This window comes from Nothoprocta perdicaria, unplaced genomic scaffold (assembly GCF_003342845.1).
Source record: "Nothoprocta perdicaria isolate Ctin4 unplaced genomic scaffold, notPer1 scaffold_9, whole genome shotgun sequence".
Lineage (NCBI taxonomy): Eukaryota > Metazoa > Chordata > Aves > Tinamiformes > Tinamidae > Nothoprocta > Nothoprocta perdicaria.
Genome location: NW_020456198.1, coordinates 2,752,167 through 2,776,771, shown reverse-complemented (window position 1 = coordinate 2,776,771; position 24,605 = coordinate 2,752,167). Strand labels below are relative to the sequence as shown.

General features: G+C 42.8%; 1 protein-coding gene across 2 annotated transcripts in view; it reads right to left on the bottom strand.

Annotated features, from left to right (window-relative positions):
* Nucleotides 1-22,158: 22,158 nt before the first annotated feature.
* The window catches only part of SUCLG2 (succinate-CoA ligase GDP-forming beta subunit), an 86,514-nt gene continuing 84,067 nt past the window's right edge, over nucleotides 22,159-24,605 (bottom strand). For both annotated transcript variants that reach the window (XM_026052515.1, XM_026052516.1), the window contains one exon: nucleotides 22,159-24,072. In XM_026052515.1, the coding sequence (XP_025908300.1) occupies nucleotides 23,957-24,072 (116 nt within the window). In that variant the 3' untranslated portion in view covers nucleotides 22,159-23,956. The remainder of the gene's footprint in view (nucleotides 24,073-24,605) is intronic.

The window sequence follows — 24,605 nt, the reverse complement described above, 5'->3', positions numbered from 1 at the left end:
TGATGAGAAGTGTGTAGGAGGAAGTCAGGGACATCCTGGACTTTGCCTAAGGCTTGGGCAGTTTGAAAGGCAATCTGCTTGCAAATATCTGTGCTAACTGCCCACTTCCATCTTTGCTTTGCCATGGTCTCCTGCAAAATATGAGGCAAGATGCTTAAATCTGGCATACAACAGTGTCCCTCTTGCAAAAACGTGAATAGTAGACACTAAGTAATATCAGTAACAACTCAGAGAGGTGCTCACAGAGGTGACAGATGCTACAGTAACAGAAAGGGGGGTAGGAGAGAGTGATAGGCACCCCTTCCACTTCTGCTTCCTCATCTACAAATGCTCTACTTTTAGAAAGCATTGGAGTCCATAAAAAAAACCTATTTCTGATTAATGCTTGTTAGAGCTTTCCAGGAAAAAGGACTGGTGGGCAGACAGCTTGTAAGATGAGACTAGAGGAGTCTTCCTTCCTTCATTCCTTCCTTCCATCTTGGAACCATTACACTGCTTCTGGTGTAGGATCTGGGAGCAGATGGATTTGCTGAAGGGTATGTTTTCCTGCTAGCAAAGATTCACCTGCCTCTTGATTTGAACTTAAGGGTTCTGTGTCTCTGTTTTCTCAGGACTGAGATGTCCTTATAAACCCTTGGTCCTCACACCGTGCACCATCCTCTCCAGCAACCCTTCGACACTTAYTCATCCACTGCTCTTCCCCTCCCAGCCTTCCACGCTGCTCTGGGCCCTATGTATTCTGTAAGGACGAATATCATGAGCACGTCCAGCAGACCACCACACTCATGGCCACACACAAGGCCAGCTTCCCAGAGAAAAAAAACTCTTTCAAAAAGATTTATAAAAACTCCGAGCAGGTTTGTGGCGAGACCAAGCTACATTCACCCCCACCACCAAGCAAAGGTTATGTCACTTCAAAATTCTGGTGCGAGGTCTATACAAACTGCAAGCAGCCAGTGCTGAATCACACTTATCAGGGTTGTTTTCCTATAATTTTTTGTGCCATTCCTTTAAATGAAAACTTTAATGATTATATTTGTCACTTACCAAAAGACCCTCCCCAGCCCAACTTCTTCTGGATTCTTCAATGAAGGAATGTCCTTAGGAACAACTGTTAAAATAATTACAATAAAAATTGGTAAATTTTCATGCTCTTTCCCAACTTTCCCCTCCACCATTCTCAATAATTTCTGCAAACATTTTTTTTTTTTTTTGGTTTTGAAAAGAAAACTCTAGGTCTGTGGAAGAAATAGTACAATTGGTACCTTATGCAAAAACATGGGATCACACAGATGAGAACAGGAAAAGAAGAAAAGTCCTGAAATGCATTTTTCCTTTTCTCAGGATTGGGTCATGGCTTAAATAAGATGCTCCTGCCCAAAGTAAAGGAACAACAGAAAATGACCATGAAAGAAAGGTGAGAAATCAGCCTCTGGTGGCAGTAGCTTCCCAGGTCAGTGTTCAGCCTCTGCTGCTCTAGAGCAGAAACACGAAAAATGAATTTTTAGGACCAGATCTGGGTTGCATTGAAACTCATGGGCATTTCCCTTTGACAGCAGTATGTGTGCACCAGCCTGTGATGGGTGACAGCTTTGGGGGAGCAAAACACACTCTGGTTGCTATGAAATCCAGCAACTAAGGAGTGCTGTCAGATGGAAAGCTGCGTTCTGAGCACATCTGTACAGCACCTGACACATCTGGGCACTGTAATTTCATGCCTTGATTATGCTTGTGCCACTTGACACACTTGGGTTTTTGTTTTGTTTTTACAGATGATCTTGCCTGCTGAAAGCAAGAAATGAGACAGAAATACATTTACGGAATGGTAATAAGGGACATAAAGGGTTTACTAATACTGTTCGTACATGCTTTGTATCCACAGCTCGCTTTATGGGCTAATTACTATGCAGGCTCATGTTTGGTTTCTGGGCAGGAGGGAAGCTGGTTGGAAGGTGCATGCTGAAGCTATGTTGTCTCATTATGCTGCACGCTTCCTCACTTGGAAAAATCATCTGTGACAAGCCACTTTCCTGGGTGCAGAGCTCAAAAGACGCCAAGAGGCTTGGGGCTCAATGAAAGGTATTTGATGTCAATAGCATTTGACATATGCAGGTTTGATATGTTCYTGGCTTCTAAGTGATGCCAAAAATGCAGCTTATGAGAATAATATAAAGGAAGAGGACAGAGAGCTAACCTCCTTCAGATAATTGCTCTGAGTTGGGGCAAGGTGACCTTCCTCCCCAGACAGGCAGCTTGCTGGTAACTGTGCAAAACTGTCTCTATCTCTCCAGTTTATACAGGCATGTAAGAGACAGATGAGAAAATAGCCCATTGACCCTATGCCTGCTATGCATACAGGTTAGGTAGTAGACCAGTGAGGTGGTAGCCACCAAACAAAGCAGCCTAGAGGACTCAGGTGTGGTGGCTGTTGAGGCTGTACATCTTCAACCTCTTGCAATTGCATCCCTCCTTCAAAGTCCTGTGATTTACTATGAAGAAGCAAGCACTGGGCTGAGCCATTAATTGATTATCATTAAATTAGAGGCGAGGCAGGACATAAATAATATGGAAACAATTGGCACCACCTTGTTGAACARCCTCTATTTTAAGGTGCCTGGAAGCTGGGTTCTTCCTCCAGACAACTACACAAAGCTAAATAACAGCGTTTACGTTCAAGGCTGCCGCGTTCCACGGCCAGGCTGAGGCACTGCAGTCCCTTCGCTACCCTGCGGAGCAGCAGGTGGCAGAGCGGTGCCTGAAGGGGAGGGACCACACAGAGCGGGAAAGCTGAGGGAGCTGGAGCTCCGCTGGGGTTGTCASCACGAGCTGGGAAGAGAGAAGCCTCTCAGCTCTCACCATCCTCAAGGCTCTGGCCGCCAGTCAGCAGCACCAGGGGCAGCCACATCAGGCCCTACTGTCATTGGGGCAACCATGGGCCTGGCCACTGTCTCAGCTCGGTACCTGTTTTGCCTTTTTATCTACCACCATGTTGGCTCAGTGTCCACCACCATTTTGGCTCTACACCCTGTGGGGCATGAAACTCTCAGGGAGCCTGAGTTGAATGGAATTTGCTGCCAAGGTGCTGCTCGAAGATGGCAAAACTAAACCTCCTCCACAAGCTCTTCGTTGGTGGCGATCAGCACTCTGAAGCCTGTGGCAGAAGAAAAAAGATGACTGCTAGRAATGAGGGTGAGAGATGGTGGAGGAGACCTCCCTTGAGGTAATACAGGCTGCCAAGCTAGACTCAGGAAAGCTGATACCATACTACAGAAGAAAAACAGCAGAACAGAAAAAAAACTTGCTGACTGGACATTTCCATGAATGCTGATCACTCCACAAGCTCTTGAGTTCTGGATGCCATGGCAGGAAAAAGGAGTTTACTGCTAGTAATGAGACTGATTGTTGATAGATGGGGCCTCTCTTGAAGTAATACATGCTGGCCATAGGGACTTCAGAAAATCAACACCTATATAATATAGATGAAAAAAATCAGAAAAAAAAAAAAAAAAAGAAGAAAAAAAGCCACCTGGTTATCTGGACATTCCATTAACAATAAAACTCTCTGTAAGCTCCTTGCTGGTGCCAGTCTGAGCACTGAAAGCTGTGGAAGGAGAAAAATGGTGAATAGCAATCAAAWGAGGAATGGTGGAGGGGCCCTTTTTCAAGGTAATCTATGCTGGCCATTGAGGTTCAAGAAAATTATTTATATTAGAGAAAGGAAAAACATAAAAGAGAAAAAAAGAAACCCAAAAGAAAAAATAACCAGAACAACAACAACAACAAAAAAAAGATAAAAAATGTTGTCTGGACAACAGGACATTCCTGGACATTTCTATGAAGACCACACAGGCCAATATCTCGACTGAGGGCCTGCCACCATTTTGTCTGTATACCAGCACCATTTTGGCTCTGTAGCCTGTGAAGCAGGAAGCCCTCAGGGAGCCTGAGGGAAACGGGAGCTCCCTGCCACCAAGAAGGGAGACCTGGGCCATTGGCWTGTTCCCTGTCAAACGCAGCAGTTGCTTTTTCCCTCTCCTAGACACAGACTGCCATATTGTTTTCCTTCAGAGCCCTAAGCTGTCATCTTCCTTTGTCTGCCCAGTCCCTTGATGCTTGGGCCTCTCCTGAATCAACGTGGTGCTTCCTGGAGATGGCAAAATGAAAACACCCTCCCCAAGCTCTGYGTTGGTGGCAGTCTGAGCTCTGGAACCTGTGGCAGGAGAAAGGAGGCACTGCAGGCAGTGAGGGTGAGGGATGGTGGACGGGGTTTCCCTTGAGTTAATATATGCTGGCCATTGGGGCTAAAGAAAATCAATATCATAGAGGGAAAAAAAAAAGACAAAAGAAAAAAAAAGGAAAGAAAAAAGAAAGGAAAAATGGAAAGAAAAAAAGAAAAAAGAAAAGAAAAAAGAAAAAAAAAGAAAAAAGAAAAGAGAAAAGAGAAAAAAGAAAAGAGAAAAGAGAAAAGAGAAAAGAGAAAAGAGAAAAGAGAAAAGAGAAAAAAAAACAAGAAAAAAGTAAAAAGAAAAAAAAGAAAAAAGAAAAAAAAGAAAGAAAAAGAAAAAAGAAAAAGAAGAGAAGAGAAGAGAAGAGAAGAGAAGAGAAGAGAAGAGAAGAGAAGAGAAGAGAAGAGAGAAAAAGAAAAAAAAAAGAAAAACCACCATGTTGTCTGGACATGCTTACAAACACAAGAGCTGTGGCTGGTGGCAGTCTTAAGCACTGAAAATATGTGGCAGTAAAAACGAGATGACTGCTAGCAAGGAGAGTGAGGGATGGCGTAGAGGGCTCCCCTTGAAGTAATACACGCAGGCCACTTGCTCTAAGGAAGAAAAGTATATAGAGAAAAAACAGAAAGACAAGAAAAAGAAAATAAAAGAAAAAAAAAAACCCTCGTAGTCTGGACATTTTAACAGACGTCGAGCTGGCCAGTATCTCGTGTCTGGACCAGCCACTATTTTGCCTTTGTATCCAGCACCATTTTCTCTCTGTAACAGCCACCATTTTGTCTCTATACCCAGTGGGTGAGGAAGCCCTCAGGGAACATGAGGGAAATGGGGAGCTCCCTGCCAGCAGAGAGGCAGACCTGGGCCATTGGCGTGGCAAGTGCAGCACTTGCTCTTTCCCTCTTAGACACAGACTGCCATATTATTTTCCTTCAGAGCCCTCAGCTGCCATGTTCCTTTGTCTACCCAGTCCCTTGATGCTTGGGCCTCTCCTGAAGCAATGTGATGCTGCTTGGAGATGGCAAAACAAAACACCCTCCCCAAGTTCTGTGTTGGTGGCAATCCCAGCTCTGGAACCTGTGGCAGAAGAAAAGAGATTACTGCAGGCAGTGAGGGTGAGGGATGGCAGAGGGGGCTTTCCTTGAGCTAATACATGCTGGCCATTGGGGCTTAGAAAAACAAATATCTATATAACAGAGGAAAAAAATAAAAGCAACAAAAACAGAAAAAAAAAAGAATTAAAAAAAAAGAAAAAGAAAAAAAGGAAAAAGAAACACCTTGTTGTCTGGACATAGCTGTGAACTGTGAACGCCRTCTCCCAAGAGCTGTGCTGGCAGCAGTCTGTAACCTGAAACATGACAGTAGATACAAGATTACTGATAGCAGTTAGGGTGAGGGATGATGGAGGGGGCCTCCCTTGATGGCGCCTTGGGCTTTGGAAAAAAAAACTTACGTAGGGGGGAAAAAAGGAAAAAAAAAGAAAAAAAAAAAAGGAAAAATTGTAATCTGGACATTTCTGCAGGCATTGGGCTGGCCAATATATCAAGTCAAGGCCTGCCACCATTTTGCCTTTGTGTCCAGTGCCATTTTGTCTCTAACAGCCACCATTTTGGCTCTGTGATCTGTGGGGCAGGAAGCCCTCAGGGAGCCTGAGGAAAATGGGAGCTCCCTGCCACCAAGGCAGCAGACCTGGGCCATTGGCGTGTACCCTGTCAAATGTGGCGCTTGCTATTTTTTGTCTGCCACACACTGCCATATTATTTTGTTTCAGAGCCCTCAGCGGCCACGTTCCTTTGTCTGCACAGTCCCTCAGTGCTTGGGCCTCCTGAATCAATCGGTGCTGCCTGGAGATGACAAAATGAAAACACGCTCCCCAAGCTCTGTGTTGGTGGCAATCTGAGCTCTGGAACCTGTGGCAGAAGAAAGGAGGTTACTGCAGACAGGGTGAGGGATAGCGGAAGGGGTTTCCCTTGAGCTAATACATGCTGGCCATTGGGGCTTTGAAAAATTAATATCTATATAATAGAGGGGAAAAAATGACAAAAAAACCCTTGTCTGGACATATGTATGAACATTTAACACTTTCTGTAAGAGCTTTGCTGCTTTCCGTCTGAGCAGTTAAACAGCAGGCATTAGAAACAAGATGAGTGTTAGCAATGAGGGTGAGGGGTGGGGGTGGGGCCTACCACAAGGTAATACACTCTAGGCACTTTGGCTTTGGAAAAAAATATATAGGTAAAAATCAAAATGACAAAAAAAGGCAAAAAGAAAAAGAAAAAATAAAGAGAAAAGAAAAGAAAAGAGAAAAGAGAAAAGGAAAACAGGAAAAGAAAAAAGAGAAAAGAAGAAAAAGAGGAAAAGAAAAAAGAAAAGAGAAAAGAGAAAAAGAAAGAAAAGAGAAGAAAAGAGAAAAGTAAAGAAAAAAGAAAAATGAAAACAAAAAAAACATATTGTCTGGACATTTCAACAAACATCGAGCTGGCCAATATCTYGGGTCAGGACCAGCCAYCATTTTGCCTTTATATCCAGCACTATTTTGTCTCTCAAAACAGCTGCCATTTTGTCTCTATACCCASTGGGTCATTGAGCTAATACATGCTGGCCATTGGGGCTTAGGAAAATTAATATCTATATTATAGAGGAGAAAAAAAAAAGACAAAAAAAGGAAAAAAAAAAGAAAAAGCCCTTTTTGTCTGGACATATCTATGGACATTGAACACCCTTCACAAGAGCTGTGCTGGAAGGAGTCTGAGCACTGAAATGTGGCAATAGAAACAAGACCACTGCTAGTGTTGAGGGTGAGGGATGGTTGGGGAGGCCTCCCTTGAGGTAATACATGATGGCCACCTTGGGCTTAGGAAAATAAATATCAATATTATTTAAGGAACAAAAGAAGATACCAAAAAAAAAAAAAAAAGTAAAAGAAAGAAAAGCTCCCCAAAACTTTTTGTGTGGATATTTCAGCAGACATCGGGCTGGCCACCTTTGTATCCAGTGCCATTTTGGCTCTGTAGCCTGTGAAGCAGGAAGCCCTCAGGGAGGCTGAGGCAATTGGGAGCTCCCTGCCACCAAGCAGGGAGACCTGGGCCATTGGCATGTTCCCTGTCTAACACAGCACTTGCTGTTTTCCTTTTCCTGTGACAGACTGCCATACTATTTTCCTTCAGAGACCTATGCTGCCATGTTCCTTTCTCTGCCTGGTGCCTTGATGCTTGKGCCTCTCCTGAATCAACACGGTGATGCTTGGAGATGGCAAAACAAAACACCCTCCCCAAGCTCTGTGTTGGTGGCAGTCTGAGCTCTGGAACCTGTGGCAGGAGAAAGGAGATTACTGCAGGCAGTGAGGGTGAGGGATGCTGGAGGAGGCCTCCTTTGAGCTAACACATGCTGGCCATTGGGGCTAAGGAAAACTAATATCTGTATTATAGAGGGGGAAAAAAGACCAAGAAAAAAAGTCCTTGTTTTTTGGATATATCTATGAGCRCTGATCACCCTCTGCAGGAGCTTTGCTGTTGGCAGTCTGAGCACTGAAACACGTGACAAATGAAATGAGCAGTGAGGGTGAGGACTGGTGGAGGGAGCCTCCCTTGAGATAATACACACTGGCCACTTGGGCTTAGGAAAATAAATAGAGAGAGGAAAACCAGAAAAAAAAGACAAAAGAGGAAAAAAGAAGAAAAAAGAACAAAACCAAATTGACTTGTTGTCTGGACATTTCAATGGCTAATCTCTTGGGTCTGGACCTGCCACCATTTTGTCTTTGTGTGCAGCGCTATTATGTCTCTGTAACAGCCGCCATTTTGTCTCTATGTCCAGTGGGGCAGGAAGCCTTTAGGGGAGCCTGAGGGAAATGGGAGCTCCCTGCCAGCGAGGAGGCAGACCTGGGCCATTGACATGTTCTCCGGCAAATGCAGCATGTGCTATTTCCCTCTCCCAGTGACAGACTRCCATATTATTTTCCTTCAGAGCCCTCAGTTGCCATGTGCCTTTCTCTGCCCAGGGGCTTGATGCTTGGGCATCTTCTGAAGCAACGTGGTGCTGTCTGGAGATGGCAAAGAGAAATATCCTTCTCAAGCTCGTGTTGGTGGCAGTCTGAGCCCTGGAACCTGTGGCAGGACAAAGGAGGTTACTGCAGGCAGTGAGGGTGAGGGATGGTGGAGGGGACCTTCCTTGAGCTAATACATGCTGGCTGTTGGGGCTCAGGAGAATTAGTATATCATAGAGGGAGTAGGGGGGAAAAGCGACCACAACAAAAACAGAAAAAAAATGCAAAAGAAAAAGAAAACAAAACAAAACGCTTATTATCTAGATATATATATATGAACACCACCATCTGCAAAAGCTTTGCTGGTGACAGTCTAAGCAGTGAAGCACGTGGCAATAGAAAAAAAATGAGTGCTATCATCAAGGGTGAGGGATAGTGGAGGGGGCTTCCTTTGAGTTAATACATGCTGGCCACTTAGGCTTAGAAAAAGCAATATCTATACAAAAAAAAAAAAAAAAAAAAAAAGGAAAACTATTTCTGAATATTCCCTGAGCACTGAATATGCTCTCTAAGCTCCTTGCTGGTGGCAGTTGGAGCTCTGGGACTTGTGTTAGGAGAAAAGAGTGGTAGAGGGGGCCTCCCTTGAGGTAATACATGCTGGCCATTGGGGTTTATGAAAATATTTATATTATAAAGGRGGGGGGGGAAGACAAGAACATATTTGTCGCTTGGACATTGGGTCTTCAGAAAATTATTATCTATAGAGGGAAAAAAAAATGAAAAACAGAAAAAGGCAAAGGCATGATAGGAGAGGCTTCACTCAAGAGAAACTTGAGCAGTTTGGCTCAGATACATAAATAGCCATAATATACAAGAAAAGAAAAAAACCCACAAAATTGCTTTTCACACTGAGCTCCATAATGTAGAAATTAACAGGAAGCTCATAGCTCTAAGTCACTGACAGAGGCCAGACTCACCTAGGATGGACCCACTGGATCAACAGCAGTTTTCCAGAAGATGCTCAAGCCTGTTGAGTTGTTCCCTGTCTTTGGGCCCAGGGGCTGGGCAGTGCCCTATGGAAAGATGACTTCAAGAAGCACATTTCCCTGGTACTTATCAAAGCTTCATAACCTAGCATTTTGCTGTTGAACAGCACCTGTCAAACCATGACTTCCAGGAAAAGGCAGGACCTCCTTTGTGGATGGGGACTGGCAACAAGTTTGTAAGCCACTGTTGCAGATCACCCCATCATATTGCCCTTTTCTGCATGGCAAGTGCCCACAAGACCTTATCTTTCTCTGCTCCTTGTGCAACCTCCAAGAGAGCTAACTGCCTGGACCAGCTTAGTGACACCAAGCCTGGATGAAGCCTTAAAAAGACCTCTCAGTGGTTCCATGTCCTGTGCTTTTCTCACCAGTGAAGTTCATCTGACTCAGATGTTAACTTAAAATTCATAGGTGAACTTTTCATAAGATAGATGCTCCAGTCTCTTCATCATCTTTGTTCTGTGCGGTCCTTCTCTAGAAGGTCCACATCTCTCTCGTCCTGGGGAGCCCAGAACTGCACCCAGTACTCCAGGTGCYGTCTCACCAGAGCTGAGCAGAGGGGTAGTGTCCCCTCGTTCGACCTGCTGGCAACGCTGCTGATGCAGCCAGGATCCCATTGACCTTCTTGGCTACCAGGGCACATTGCTGACCYGTAGTTAACAGTTTGACCAAAACTAACTAAACTCCAACTGCCTATCTAACCAAGTAAAACATCAGAACAGAAAACTGTTATTTCCTAGCATAAAATTCTAAGTTCTATTTATCTTTTTCTAGCCTCTTTTGTCAGGCTGCCGTTCTCACCTATTCAAATTCATGCCTTTCACCAGTTATTACATTATTTTATTGAGAGCTTATATGCTTCTAGATACTGTATATCATCTAACTGTTCAGACTCCCTTTGGGCTAGGAATTGTACATACACATAATAAGACATAATCCTAGTTTTAAAAATGCAGACAGATAAATGGGAGGATATAAAACTGCAGAGTAGARCTATTGCGTATCGTTTATATACTTCAGATACATCCTGCAGCAGCCACCCAGCTGGGAATTCTGACCTGGAAATCACTTTTGAAAACATTGGCCAGAGAAGGAGCAACTTGGCCAAAGACAAACAAGATATCCGTGGGAGCACCAAGCAATACAGTAAGGTCTCCCAAGTGAAAATTAACATGCTAGTCATAAAACTGTGCCTGCTATAGCACTTCACATCTGTTTCTCTGCTTGTTTTGCTGAGTTTCTCACAGATGCTTCTTAAATATCTTTTAATAATGTTAAAAAYCAAAAGTATGCAGGTGCTTCCATTTTATGACCGAGAAACTTTCTTAGAAGTTCACAAGAACAAAAATCAATGTATTTTTCAACTAAGTTTTCTGAGCAAGCCTTCTTTATTATTCAATTTAAGCACAACTAAAATACATAGCTGTTTCACATTTGGTTCCTATCTGAAGCAGGCCTTGTAGAACAATGTTTCTCTCTCCCTGTAATTCTGGGTCCCCAGCACCAGTTTTATTTGCCAGGCCTAGCGAACAATGACCCATCCATCCACGTCTAGCATATTATGTCAAATTTATTAGGGCAGCTTTTCAGCATATTTCCAGTCAAGGGCTCATTCTTCTTACAGATTCTGCAAATGAACAACAGTTTTAGTTACAAATGCCTCCCTGTGAGCCGGCACTCCTGACAACAGAATTGAACTTACTGTATTTCTTGCAGAATTCTGACACGGCTATAACCAATCATTATGACACATTGCTGAGAAACACCGTTTTGCTCTGCTGTTGATATATTCCCAATCCAAAATGAGCAGGAGTGATAGCGAGAGGCATTCAAGCCTCGATTAGTACTTGCGTAGATCAAGCGTATATCTTCGTATCCCATTAGGRAGAGAGAACCCAAGAAACTGAGCTGCCCACAACTAAGGCTCTCAGCCCTGCGAGAGGCTCGTGTGCAGAATAAACAGCAGATGCATGTGTGTTACCACGAATATCAACTATGCACAGAGCATATCCTGAAACTGAGGGAAGTGCAAGATCTCCTTGACAAATGGTGGAAGTGCTAACGAGCGTCTGGACTGAATGATTATATCCCCTTTTTGACGGAAAGCACTTATATGGAGCTACATTAGCCGTGACCCAGTAGAGCATTAACACCTGTTTGTAGCGAGCATGAAGAAGCTCCCTGACTGCAAGGGCAGCACCCGTGCAGGTAGATAAATGAACAGGGGCTTGGGGAGGGAAGTGCCTTGACTGGCTGCTCCCACGTGGCAGGACAAGCAGCTGACACACATGCCAGTGAAGTATTACTTTCAAGTCAGGAAAACGGAGCGCCTAGTCTGCAAATTCAGAGGGGTGAACCACTGTGTGGAAAACAGCTTAGAGCCGCTGTGGGGATACAAGAACAAATACCCTTCCCTACCCCCAGCACGCGTTGTCCTCTCCTCCCTGACTGCAGTTCCTCCTCTCTGCATTTCTGCCCATCCTACAGCACAAGCAGCCTCGTCTTGGCCTCCCTCCTCCTCCAGTCTCGTCTGCAGAGAAGCCTTGGGCCAGCCCTGGGAACCTCCTGCATGCGGCATGGACAGGTGTCCAGGCAGCACGCAAAGTTAGAAGAGGTTGTGAAAAGCTCCATTTTGCTGAAGGTTAAATTACAGTGTCCAGTTCCCTCATCCCTGCAATCCTCACTATCCGTATGCAACAGATAGCAACACTGGGATTTCTGTTGGCAGAGGTAGAGCACAGGACTCGGAAACATTAGGATATGTTACATTCTCCGCTGCTCTATTAAAGTGCCCCAAGAGTGCATCTCCTGAAGAGCACAGGTGTGCTGTATTATCAGTATCAGACCCAGAGAAAAAGATTAACGTGATTAGTCAGAAATGGACAGATGAAAACACACACTGGAGTCCCAAGGAGTGCTTTCAGTTGCCTGGGTGGGAGGAAAAAAAAAAAAACCTTGGAAGTGTAAAAATATAGTGTCACATAGCTATTTCTCTACATTAGAAATGTATGCCAGAAACTAGGGGAAGAGAGGAAGAGAGGAGAGGAAAGAAAAGGAAAAAAGCAAAAATAAAAAAAAAGGATTTATATAGCTGTCAGAAAAATTGAACAGGCTTTGTAACTCACGTTCTGGAGAAAATAGACACAGAATAATTCTAAAATCATGGACATGTAAGAATGAATAAGGTAATAATGCATTTTATACAGCAATAAATAGTAGTAATCACTCTTTAGCCCTGTATCTTACATGGTAAGCCAATGTCTTTGGCTGAGGCATGATGTCCGGGGGATGTGCTTAGGAGGAGGCCAGAAGAGGCCTCCTCAAAGCGAGGGAGACTGCCCAGCAGGTCACACCACCAAGTATTGACCACAGATGCAGGTTATCAACATCAGCTCTGCAGCAAACGTATTCCCAGTGTCCGATCTTAAAGCAGTGATGGTAGGTGACAGCACTGAGACCCTGATGCAAGGGCTGCTCTCTTCTGAAGAGATACAAAACAGCTAGAAATAGGTGAAGGTCTAATCAAGTCATCAGAAGACAAAAGGAACGAACAAAACCATCAGGATCCATCCATCCTTTGTCAGGGAACACCACCTGTGTCTTTTATCTTTGCTTGCAGTAAAGCACATGCTTAAGTCGTTTCCTGCAGCAGAAACTGAGACCTATTGGAGCTATTGATCATTTCCAGTAGTAAACAAGCCTGTTTTTCACCAAACATGCAAAAATGCAAGCCATGGAATAACAGGTTTTGCAGCCAGACCATAATCTCAGAGAATCTCTCTGGCCTGAAGTGAAAAATTTGAACTCCCCATCCCTCTAACATTCCCAAGACAGGCAGCTCCTTTTCCAATAACACACAAGGAACAGCTTTCAAAAAACRTGTTGCAAGAGCAATTTTGCTTCCAAAGTCTTATCAAAATCAGAAAACAACCAGGAAAAAATAGAAGATGGGAAGAGAACAGAAGACCATGGGAAAAATTTGGTCATTGGGAATCAATCAAAAGGTAAAACATTATTTTAGTTTCAGTGTAGACCATCAGTTCCTAACTTTCAGTGAGAAAGACCCATTCCAAAGGACTATTTGCCTTCAAGTACAAAAGCAAAACTTTAGCCACAACATTTCAAATTAAGATTATTGTTCTTCTAGAGAAAAAAAAATCAAAACTCTTCATCTTAGCAGCTATTGAGTATTTAAGAGACCCTCAAGCATTTAGGAAACCAATGCTGTGTTTATCCTAAAATTATAATTTGCCCTTCTTAGTGGTTTAAAAGATTCTTTTTGAGTGCACCATTTTTCCAGAACACGTATGCAGATGCTAATGCCTCTTGAAATTTCCTCTAAGAAGTGTTCCTTTCTGGCACTCTCTGCAAATCTCGCTTATACCTTAGGGAAGGCCTCGCTGTAGTTGGGTGTTGGTAAACCCCAGGTATGCTGTAATTGCAATGTGTTCATACAGAAAAACATTGCAATTTCCTATTTCATACAGAAACTCRGACACGGGTTCAGGCAGGACCTGTTACCTGTAACATTGTGCCCAAGCTCTCGACTGCCCTGTTCTTTCTGTGATGCCACATCCAGCTTTGCTCTCTTGGAAGACAAGCACTGGGGGAAGGGAAAGTATTTCATTTTCAAGTTTATTGAAACACATCCTTGCTTTGGGCTGCTTTTGATTGGCTTTTGGATAATTAGTTCTTGTTCCCAGTTTCTGTGATAATTGCACTCTGTATTAATCGAGCATATATTGTATTCCATGCAGTCAGCAAGTGATGAAGCTGACAGTATTTTGCTAGCTATTATGCTGCCTGATTCTTATGGGCTGTTTGATATTAGTAACAAATTGGGCAATTTATACGTCATAAATAAGGTTCAAAAGCCCTGCTTTATCAGCTGGAGAGAAAAATGCTCTTATCTTGGTTGTCAAAATGCTTGTACTAAGACTCCCAATGCCTTTTGGCAGGAATTCATCAGAGCAGATGTATTCCTTCTATTGGGCACCATTTGGTTCAATTATTCTTAATGTTTAATGGCAGAATAATTGGAGGAAATGGTAATATATACTCCAATAAAATACTTTCATCAAATGCTTTAATTGCTGGATTTTCATTACTACAAGGCAGAGCTCTTTGTTCTGCCTATTGACATTTGACAGAGCATAATCTTAATACATTATTTTCATAAATTTGTTGATGGGCTTTATCAGATGTGGGCCCTAACCCAATGGAASCAGGTCCTCCAAGGGCAAATAGGCTGGGGAACTGGAACATAGAGAAAAAAAATACAAAGTGAAATAGACTCCTACTCCTTCACTACCCCAGCTACTTCTGTGCAGCCACGCTAGGCGAGAGAAGGAAGGGTGGCGGCGGCCACRCTTACTGTGTTCATCCAAGATACGCTCCAAATACCATCCTTCTCCTAGGGAAAAGTTTGGGAAGATAGCACAGCAGCTTGTTATTTTCTACTTACTGTGTGTTTTAAGGACTTGTGCTTAAAGTCCTTCCTCAGGAAAAACTTCCAGAAAAGCAACAAGAGTTGTGGCCACCTTAAAATGGGACCCAAKCCATGTTCTGTTGAACCAAGGACCTGCAATGCAGCCAGCACAACCCAAGGAGGAACATGAAGTTCTTATGTCTTCAGGACCCACCACTGTTCKTATGGGTTATCTGATGACTTAACGACAAAGAGCTGCAGCAGGCCAGGAGACAGAGGGGGCAGGAAGGAAGCCAGTGTACAGTACAAGGGAGAAGCTGTAGGAAGGGGGATGAAACTTGTCCTCACTACCCTCTATGTGCAGGAAATAAACTTCAGTGACTAAGGAGRAGAAGAGATAGCTTACAAGTCATGGGAGGATGCATAAGCCAGAGGAGGATTGCTGGCTTTCCAAGGTACTAGGCGAGTCCTGTGTTCCATGTTTGTATAATGCCAGGTCTCTGGTCATTGATCTGGAATCCTAGATGCCAACCAGTACAACCAGTACTGACTACATCTTGTAACACATCCAGAAACGGCCACGAATCAGTGAAGAGGGTGAAGCTGCTTTCTTGCTTCTGGAAATTTTCAGGATATGTTGATATATTTATATCACTGTTGATACTCTGAAAAAGAATATATATATAAATAYGTATTTATATATTATGTAAAATRTATATATATATTTTAAAGTGAGGTATGGGGAAAGCACAGAAGTGTCTGCCCGTGCTACCTACTACCTCATGCATTCCAGTGTCCTGACCTCCATGCCACCAAACACATTCAGGCATCACACTGACTTAACAGTAATTGTGACAACTCTGCGACCTGGATGTTTTGTGCAATCGGGTGGCATTCTGTTTTCCACAAAATGGGAAGTGACAAGAAGAAGAGGGCATTAGAGATGAGAGGAAGAAAACTGAGTCACCTGCTGGGTCTTCAGCCAGCCCTGGTCTGCTGGGAAACCTGCTTTAACYCCAGACACAGGGCAACAGTGAAGCGGGGCAAAATCCCTAGTGCTGAAGTCTGCAGGGGATTGTTAGAGGATTAAACAGAGCAGAAGGAACAGGGAAGAGATGCATTTTTAAAGCTTCTCRATTAGTTTCTAATTGCTGGAGCCCAGCCAGTCTGGAGAGGCAGGCGAGCGAATGGAGAAAAGCCCGGCCTGCTGCAGCTGCGAGCGCAGGCGCTACCCCACGCCGCCGATCCTGAGCATGGGGTCTGCCTGGCTTTTCATTGTGGGTAGGACAAGACTTTTTGCCTTGCAGAACCTCACTTCAAATTTGGTAAAAATGCCCAGTTATGTGTGTCTTTGTGCCCATACTCAATGAAGAATTCAAAGGAAAAGCAGGAATCTTTCCAAGATCTTTGGGCTCCCCAAATCCCTCAGTTCAGACAATTGAGTTGGCCAGATTTTCATACTTTATAATTTTGTTTTTACTATGAAGCAAAGCTCCTCAAAAAAATCAGGAGCAAATACACTAAATTGTTTTTCACTTGGCTGGAGGAGATCTCAAAATTATTGCAGCACTTCCAATAACTCTATTGCTATCCGTGATGGAATGCTACAAACATATCAGAACTGCCATTTACCCAAAATAGCTTTAATRTATTTGCAGTGAATAGAGAGTAAACTCTGCCTGTTGGCCTATACAGCTTAACGGCCYGTTACAGCCATTCAATAATGCATGGTAATTTTAACATTGGTTTCTACAGCCCTGATACATGTTCAAAGAACATGTTCAAAAAGGCACCTTTTAAGCAACTTCATCACATACCCTGGAAAAATCAGAAAGGAAGACCCAGAGAAAACACTTAAAGTTTAGAGACAGAGCAACTTCACTGAAATAGAAAACATTTTCAGATGTGAYAGGCTTTGGACACCTCTTCTTGGAGGAAAAGTGGTGGTGCCATGCTCAGGAGAAGAGAAGACGCAAACTGTTGAAGTAGCACCTGCCCTTGAGTTGCATCTTAGGAGGGGTCCAATTGAGTGGTTCTGTTACACCAGCAACAAAAAGTACAACGAACGGGACCACATGAAAGTCTTCATGTACAGGCTGCAAACAAGGGCTTTGCTTCGGTGTTTTCAGATCTTTGCAGGTGCGGAAACAACTGGAGCAGAACTCCAGCTATAATCTGAAAAAGCTCAAGCTTAATGATGAAACCTGGAGATCAGTCATTAGGAGGCACAATTCAATGTCTGTTGAAAACAAGCTGCTTTCAAAGGGCAGCCTCATGAGGATGGATATGGGAATCTCCCAACTAGAAAAGCCAATGCAGTTRGCATGCAAGAACAGGCCAACTTCAGCAGATGGAGTGTGACAGCAAGAATTCTTTAGGGTTGCAAATAGCAATTTCCAAATGGGTATAATCCAGAGGATAGTGGAAAAATCAATAGATGGATAATGTTAAAGAAATCAATAGGGCTGAAGCTTTAAGACTGAATTGTATGCATGCAGAATTGACAGTGACACTAATCTGCTCTTGTCCTCAAAGCGTCATCTTGATGAGGAATCATTTGGCATTCTGGACATCAGTGCGAAAGCAGTGGTATCCTGTACCCTTCATGGTAATAACATTAATGAAAAAATGATTCATTCTTTCACAAGTGCCATCCTGCATGTCTGAGAAAGTTCCTTTTCTATTCTGAGTATTCAATGAAACAGATTTATGGACTGATTGCCAGATGTACAGTGGACAAGCTGTGAAGGCCTGTTACGTCAAATGTCTCACCAAGGCTAGAGGACAGTAGTTTTGGAAAATTAGATGCAAAATAATTTATTGCCTCATTTTCTCCATGTTTTGTATCTGCTTGTTGAGAGCGCAACTCACAGGGAATTACATCACAACTGAAGTGTTATTCCTACTGCTGGGAAAAGCACGTAGGGAGTACTAGAAGCAGCAACAGGGACTAAGAGCTTTCCAGTATCCCCAAGTAGCTGGGGTTTAGGCTGAGCAGTGCTAATCAACAAAGCTAAAATTTAGCTAAGAGCCCAGTTAAGAAGATCCCAAAAGAATATGTGAATCTGTCTCCGTTCTGCGCATTCCGGCTGTGGGATCTCACTGCGCCGAGCGGCCAGCACCTCCCAGCAGCAGCCTGTTCCCCAGCAGCCCAAGTCCTCCACTCTGTTCAGAGGAGAGTCAAMGACATCGCAGGGACCTAGACAGGAGCGCAGAATTTTAGACTTGAAATCATCTACTAGTAGAGAGAGATGAGGATCTACACACGCATCCCAAATTTTGAGCTTCCCTGCACCTGAGAGAGGTAGAAAAGGGCAGGACCTGGGTTCATCTGTGTTCGTTTTGCAGCCTTCATCTCACTCCTTGCTTGCTGGCAGAGGGGAGAGGGAAGATGAGCACTCTGATGTTCCACAGTGATGCTGCTGCTTTCTGATCGAAATGCAGCATAAATCCTTTGAAATCTGCAGGTTTTCAGAGGCCTGACTTCCCTGACAGTCCAGGAGATTACAGCCAAAGGAGATGACACCACATAACTGCTGTGTCCTCTGAGCAAAGCTTCTTCTCCTACTGGGGGGAATGGGTCARGTTTGCTAAGAAAGCAACCAGGTAAAGTGAGGCACCAAAAACCAAAAACCTTGAGCTGTATTGCCTGACAGGGCAAAAAAAGGAGGGTTGTTACTGCCAGGGACTGAGCTGCTGAGTGTGGTTCCYGATAGGTCATGCGGCCAAAAAGAGCAGCATCCACAAAATGGYGTTTTTTAAACCCCTCTGCTGACCCATTTGTGAAACGAGAGAGGAACTTCTCTCCAATTCTTCCTGCAATACCCTTTCTTTACGTGTTATTTTCTATGTCTGCTTCTGAGTGGGCTGTGAGCAGCAGTCGGCATCTGGCTGTAAAGAGGTTGCCACATGCAATTACAGAGAGAAAGTCTTGAAGGACGCAATGCCAAAGCAGTGAGACATTTGAAATAAACTTAAAGGGAACAGCTTTGTTTAGCTGTGTGGCCTTTTGCTGCCCCGCAATTCCTTATGTCGATTATAATAGAAAGATCAGATTTCTCWTTTTCCCATCTCAGTATCTGGAGAAATGCAAAAACTCTTATACTTGATCTCTCTGCGCCCTCCTTTCCCAGATTCACTTACCGATACTTTGTCACTGTCACCTGGCCTGGTGCATGCCTGTGTGCATTCAAGAGAGGTGTTCTGGCAAATGCAAAGCACTCTGTTTCTAAACCCCGTCATGCTGCACATCCCACCAGCACTTAATTCACAGAGTAACCTCCTTCTGTCAGGTGCTTCCCTCTCTCCAGACTTGGCTGTCCCTATTAGATTTCATAACAAGTTAACCTGGATTTAATTGGGAGTCGAGTGCCAGCCTATTACTCAATCTCTCCTGGTAGAAAGAGGTCCAGGAAGCATCTCCTGTCCCAATGTCCTGTCATTGTGACATTGCTTTTCTTTTGATGCCCTGGGAGCACTCCAGGGATATGCAGAGGTCTAAGGTGAGAAACCATCACTGCTCCATCAAGTTGCTTCCTTGCAATTAGGGCAAGCTGCAGAAGAAACATGTGGAACAGGGACTTAGCTCTGAGATCCAGTGAGGAAACAAACCACCTCCTTCCCCATCCAGACCTGTTTGTTGYCCCCATTTTTTTGACCTCTCTCAGCACATCAAGCCCAACCAGCACTTACACAAAGAGCAAGTGGAAGAGCAGCTCACCAAAGACAGCACACACACCTGTGTGCACCACAGTAGAAGCAAGTTCTCAGGCTCCATTTTGATTCAAGATGCATAAAAAAACTGCTCCCTGTTCAATGCTGCAAGTCCTATAGAAAAGTAGCAGCCTAAAGAGATGGAGAGCGCYGTACACCACGCAGTGCTGTTCTATTACTGTATCTACAACACCCACTGTTGTAGGTAAGGCAAATATACACATGTACTAAAGATTCYTCTTTCATCTCCAGGAAGGGCAAGCAGGTCTTGGCTAAGTCAGTATTCCTTATATCGTAGTGGTTATCCCTGAGGAATAACATGCAATAATCCATGTATACTTTTATTTTTAATCTTTATCTGCTACTTTGTGAGGCCGAACAAAGACACAGACTCTAGCAAGGATGCATCTGCCTGTGGATGAAAGGATCCTGACATCAAACTGACTTTTCCAGCTGGGCTGGGAGAAGTTTTAAATCACTGCAATCAACACAAGTTTTGCACCAAAGTACAAATACCCATGCCGTGATTTCCTCTGGGTGACATGCAAATCCTGTTTGTCTGCTTATGAATGGGCCTCATTAAGTAGAAAAAGAATTGCTGGTGCAACCTGTTGCCTTTTAAATTAAACACAATAAATCTGATAGGTACCTCTAATTCTCTGCTCGGCCTTTTATGCATCGCAGAAACACTGCTCCTATTATGTTGGAAAGGACTCMAGTTTGCATAATCTGTTTACTACTTTCCTAGCAGTTGACGATTCTTGGCAACTAAATTAAAAAGTTTCTTTCAAGAATCCACCTGATCTGTCTTTTCTCTTCCCTACGCTCTACAAACTAAGAAAATGGAAAAACAAAACTCTACCAATGAGCATGAAATCCTATCAATTCAGGCTGGAAGGTCACCTCATCCATTCCTCTGCCTAAGGCAAGAATCAGCTCTTCTTAAACCACACCTGACAGATGCTCATCTGACTAAAATAAAACAACCATTCATGATTTCACAGCGTATTCCTCAGCTTCCCTCATGACGACGTTTGACCTAAATGTCCCTTACCACAACCAAAGCTCCTCGCTGCTTGCCTTGTCCACGACGGATATAAAGACGACTGTTTCTCCTTGAAGAAGCATTTTTCTTCTTCTCTCTTCCCGAAACAGCCTTTTCAGTCATGTCACCATCTATCCCATCTTTCCTGCTTTAACATCTCCATGTCTTCCATGCACCCCGGTTTGGACAGGCAGGATTCTGTTCGTACATACCCAGCGTTGCGGTGTCTCTGCTATCCTAGGGAGCACTAGGGAGGCTGCTGTGAGGATGGAAAGGTGGGGGAAAGGGAAACAAAATCCTACTGAGGAAGGGCAAAGACTGGGTTGATGATATATTCAGTGAACTGCTTACCTCTGACTGCCTCTTGCTCAAGCTGSCCTTGACTTCAAGAGAAACATGAGCTTTCTGAAAGTCAAAAAAGGAAAATCAGGCACAACCTTTTGCAGTCAGTTCCCAGGCTGCAGCGCTGGTGTTTCCCAGGGCACCTAGTAAAGGCCCTGAAACCTGCAGCCTGCACTAACTRTGGGCACGTTCCCCTCCTGAGCACCCAGCGTGAGGCTGTGACGGGCGCCAAGCTGGGGCGCAACAACCCCGGGGAGGYGAGGCAAGCACGGAGCTGCCCTCCGGTCTGGGAAAACAGGTTCTGCTGCAAGAAGGGCCTGCCTGGGATCTCATCTAGTGCCTGATTTGCACTGACATGCTGTTTCAGTCACAGCAATTTTGCCTGATACCAGCTGCTTTTACTGATGCAGGGAAGAAAAGGCCTGACAAATAGGATGGTAAATGAACGTTAAGGCCATTAACTCCAGAAATCCCAGCTGTTACACTTTCCTTAGGAGAATTTAAAGGTATCTTGTTAAGAGATAATACAATGTCAGCATTAACAGTTTCCTCTTGTTTTCCTTTCTAAATGCCCAGTCAAACAGAGGTTTATTAATATTGGCTGAAATTTAAAGATTTAGAGACTAACAAAATACCACTTAAACGTTCACAAAGGGGATTAAGTGGAACTTACTTGCTGCTTACGCTGCTGTTTGCTCTGTGCAGGAGGGGTAATTTTGCCATACTTCTCCTTTGGGTTTAAGCTGGAATGGGCTAGCTGGAGCAGTCTTGCATTCAACCAGCACAGGGAGAAGGCAGCAATCAGGCAGACAGCTGCTGAGGACGGGAAACCTGCTCCTTGCCAGGTTGTGCCTCCATGTGCCAGAGCAAAGACAAATGCACTGCTTCCCAGTACTGTGTTTACACAAAATTATTTATGACAGCTAGAAGTACAGGACTGATAACTAAAACTCTTTGCAAGGGAGAATAAGACTAACCTTACACAGATTTCCATACATGCAGAAGTGACCTCTGCAAACAGACACAATCCAGACCAAAACATCGCTGCAAACAAGCAAAATGCACARAGGGCCTTGGCACGAGTCAAACGTGCTGGGTTAAAAATACGCATCTGAAGCGCATGAAGTTTTCCATATACCATCTGCAAATTAAAAAAGACAATGTTCTATTCTGCATATGGCTTAGTGGAAATGCAACTGTCACTAMTCCGAGTATTGGAGATATACAGAGACACAGAGATAAAAAGATATTTTTAGATAAGAAGCATGTGCAAGAATATTATCCAGTTGAAAAGAAACTCATGCATTTCAYTGCACCCATCCATGACAAAATGCTCAATTGAAGAACACAGAACACAACAGACAAATTAAACAATCTTCTGTTTTATAGTACAAAGTCATTAATTGGGTTCATTTTGACATTTGACTAACAGTGCAGCCAGTATTCATCTTTGTAGAATAATAATTACGTTCAGACATAATGRTCTTGAGACCAAAAGTTATACAGTCCGTGTAACCATATTGTATCAACAGTTCTTCCACAGAATGCCTTTATTTTCCAGTATTAAAATACACAGAGTGATTTTTTTTCTACTTATTGTGGTGAGGTAAACATTTCTTCTTTTAGATAAGTGCACTAATACGCACCTTCACTAGAACTGTCAACAATATCCTTCTCTTTCAGCGAGTCAGTACAAACTTAGTGGCATATTTATTGCTGTTACAACGGTCAGATATTTTTGCCTTAAGCAACAGAAAATGACTAAAAACATGAGTGGCTGTTRAGAGTAAACCTATCCGTATAATTTTCATAAAGAGGCAGAAATTAGTGCAAATAATGTATTTTGAACCTAGCAGTTTTAACAAAAAATTATTWACATTTTCTATATTATGGGTGGTATTGATGAGGGCTTCACAAAAATAACAATTAAGAATTTACTAGGTAAATTTTACCTCTCTGCCAGTCTACAGCCTTCGCATCACAGTATTATCTCATTTCTTCACCGCTCAAATTTATTGATGGATTTCAGCATGTAATTCCTGGCCTGAGATTTGTATTGAGTTCCTAAGTTACACAAACCATTTGGCCTTGTCTTCTGTTCCCTGAATAAATGATTTCTGTAACTAACAGCCTGAATTTTGACTGTTACAAAGGAATATATAATCAAATCTCAGTCRATACCTAAGTACTGAAACTCATTTTTTTTTTCATGTATATACTTGTACTGATKCCTAAAAAGTCAAATACTTTAAAAATTGAAATGTTAATTTGCATTTTATTCCCCAAAATATAAGATTCCTCTTTGTTAAATTAYTTGAATGTTAAATTATTTGAAGAATAGCCTGTGCTACTGATAGAAAACTGTTTCACATTCTCATCTTTTAAATCCTCACAGCAGTAACATACGTATGGAGGAGTTWATTTTGAGAAGTTAGCAGCCTTTTTTTCCACTGACATACACATTCTAMTAATATTTTCTGTAAAACAGCATTATACCTAGAAACACTGGACCTCACTTCAAAAACTGTAACCCTGGATCACATTTCACCTGCATATCGGTACAGTATAAGAATGGAAGGTCCTTTTACCATCAACTATTCAACCTCTCTTCCTACTGTGAGGTATCCTTTTGCATCTTAAAAAAAGATATCACCTTAAGGCAAAGTGTGTCAATTCTAAAAAAGAACATAAACATCATTCATTTGAATAAAAATAGATATTGTAAGCACACAGATTTGTACATTATTGGAGAAGTTCATAAAAATACATTAACCTATTATTAGTTTGCCATCTCTTTACAATATAAAAAAGAATTGCTTAAAAGATACACGAACTACATGTGTTTGATTAAAGAACAGTCCTGTTGATAGAAATCAATTATTCATTATTGTATCTTATGTTATCAGTGAGAATTTTTGAAAAAAGCAAAAAAGGAGCCCAGGGTGAAAYGAAATATTACATAATGCAATATTAAAGATGAAAACTAAAAGGTGAAGATACACTAATTTTAAAGACAGTAGTTGCAAATTTTCTGAAAAATAKGGCCTTCATCTATTATGCATCACAAAATAAGTCCATCAACAATGACTACTTAGAAAAACTCCATTAATTCTTTTCAAAATGACAACAGGAATGATGCCTTCTGAAACTCTGCACAGTGATATCCGCAAGGAGTTATTTCTTGGCAACACTGGCCACTGCCTTCTTTGCTGCATCCTCAAGGTCATTTGCAGATGTGATGGGAAGTCCACTTTCACTGAGAATACGTTGGGCTTCATGAACATTTGTTCCTAAAAAGACAGCATTAACTCCAGTTAGTAACAAATATCGACTAATAGATGAGCAAATCCTGTGCAATATCTAGAGGAGTGTTTAATGCTTCAAACAAGACAGCATTTCAGTTCAACAGATTCAACAAGGAGTTTAGACTGAGCTGAGAAGGAACTCCAGCCTTTTGATGGCGGTTTTGAAAGATAGAAATCTGAGTATTTGTATCCACCAGAGCAGCAATGCAACATCCACCATAGTCACTGAAGATTTCCAATAAGTGCAATGGATAATGAACCAAGTATCAAGTTAACTGAAAGACGCAAAACTGGCTATAATGGAGACAAAGATTTGGCTAATCTTGAAAACATCCTGAGATCYGGGCTTTACTGTACTTATTTAGTCAATAAAAAATAACAAGCTCTACTTGCTRAATACAAATTCTTTAGTATACAAACTCTTGCCTGCTTTTTAAACTTTTTTTTTTCTCATTCTTAGTGAGCTATTCTTAATATGGAACAAATGAACCCTACAAAATGCAAACAGCTTTGATTTT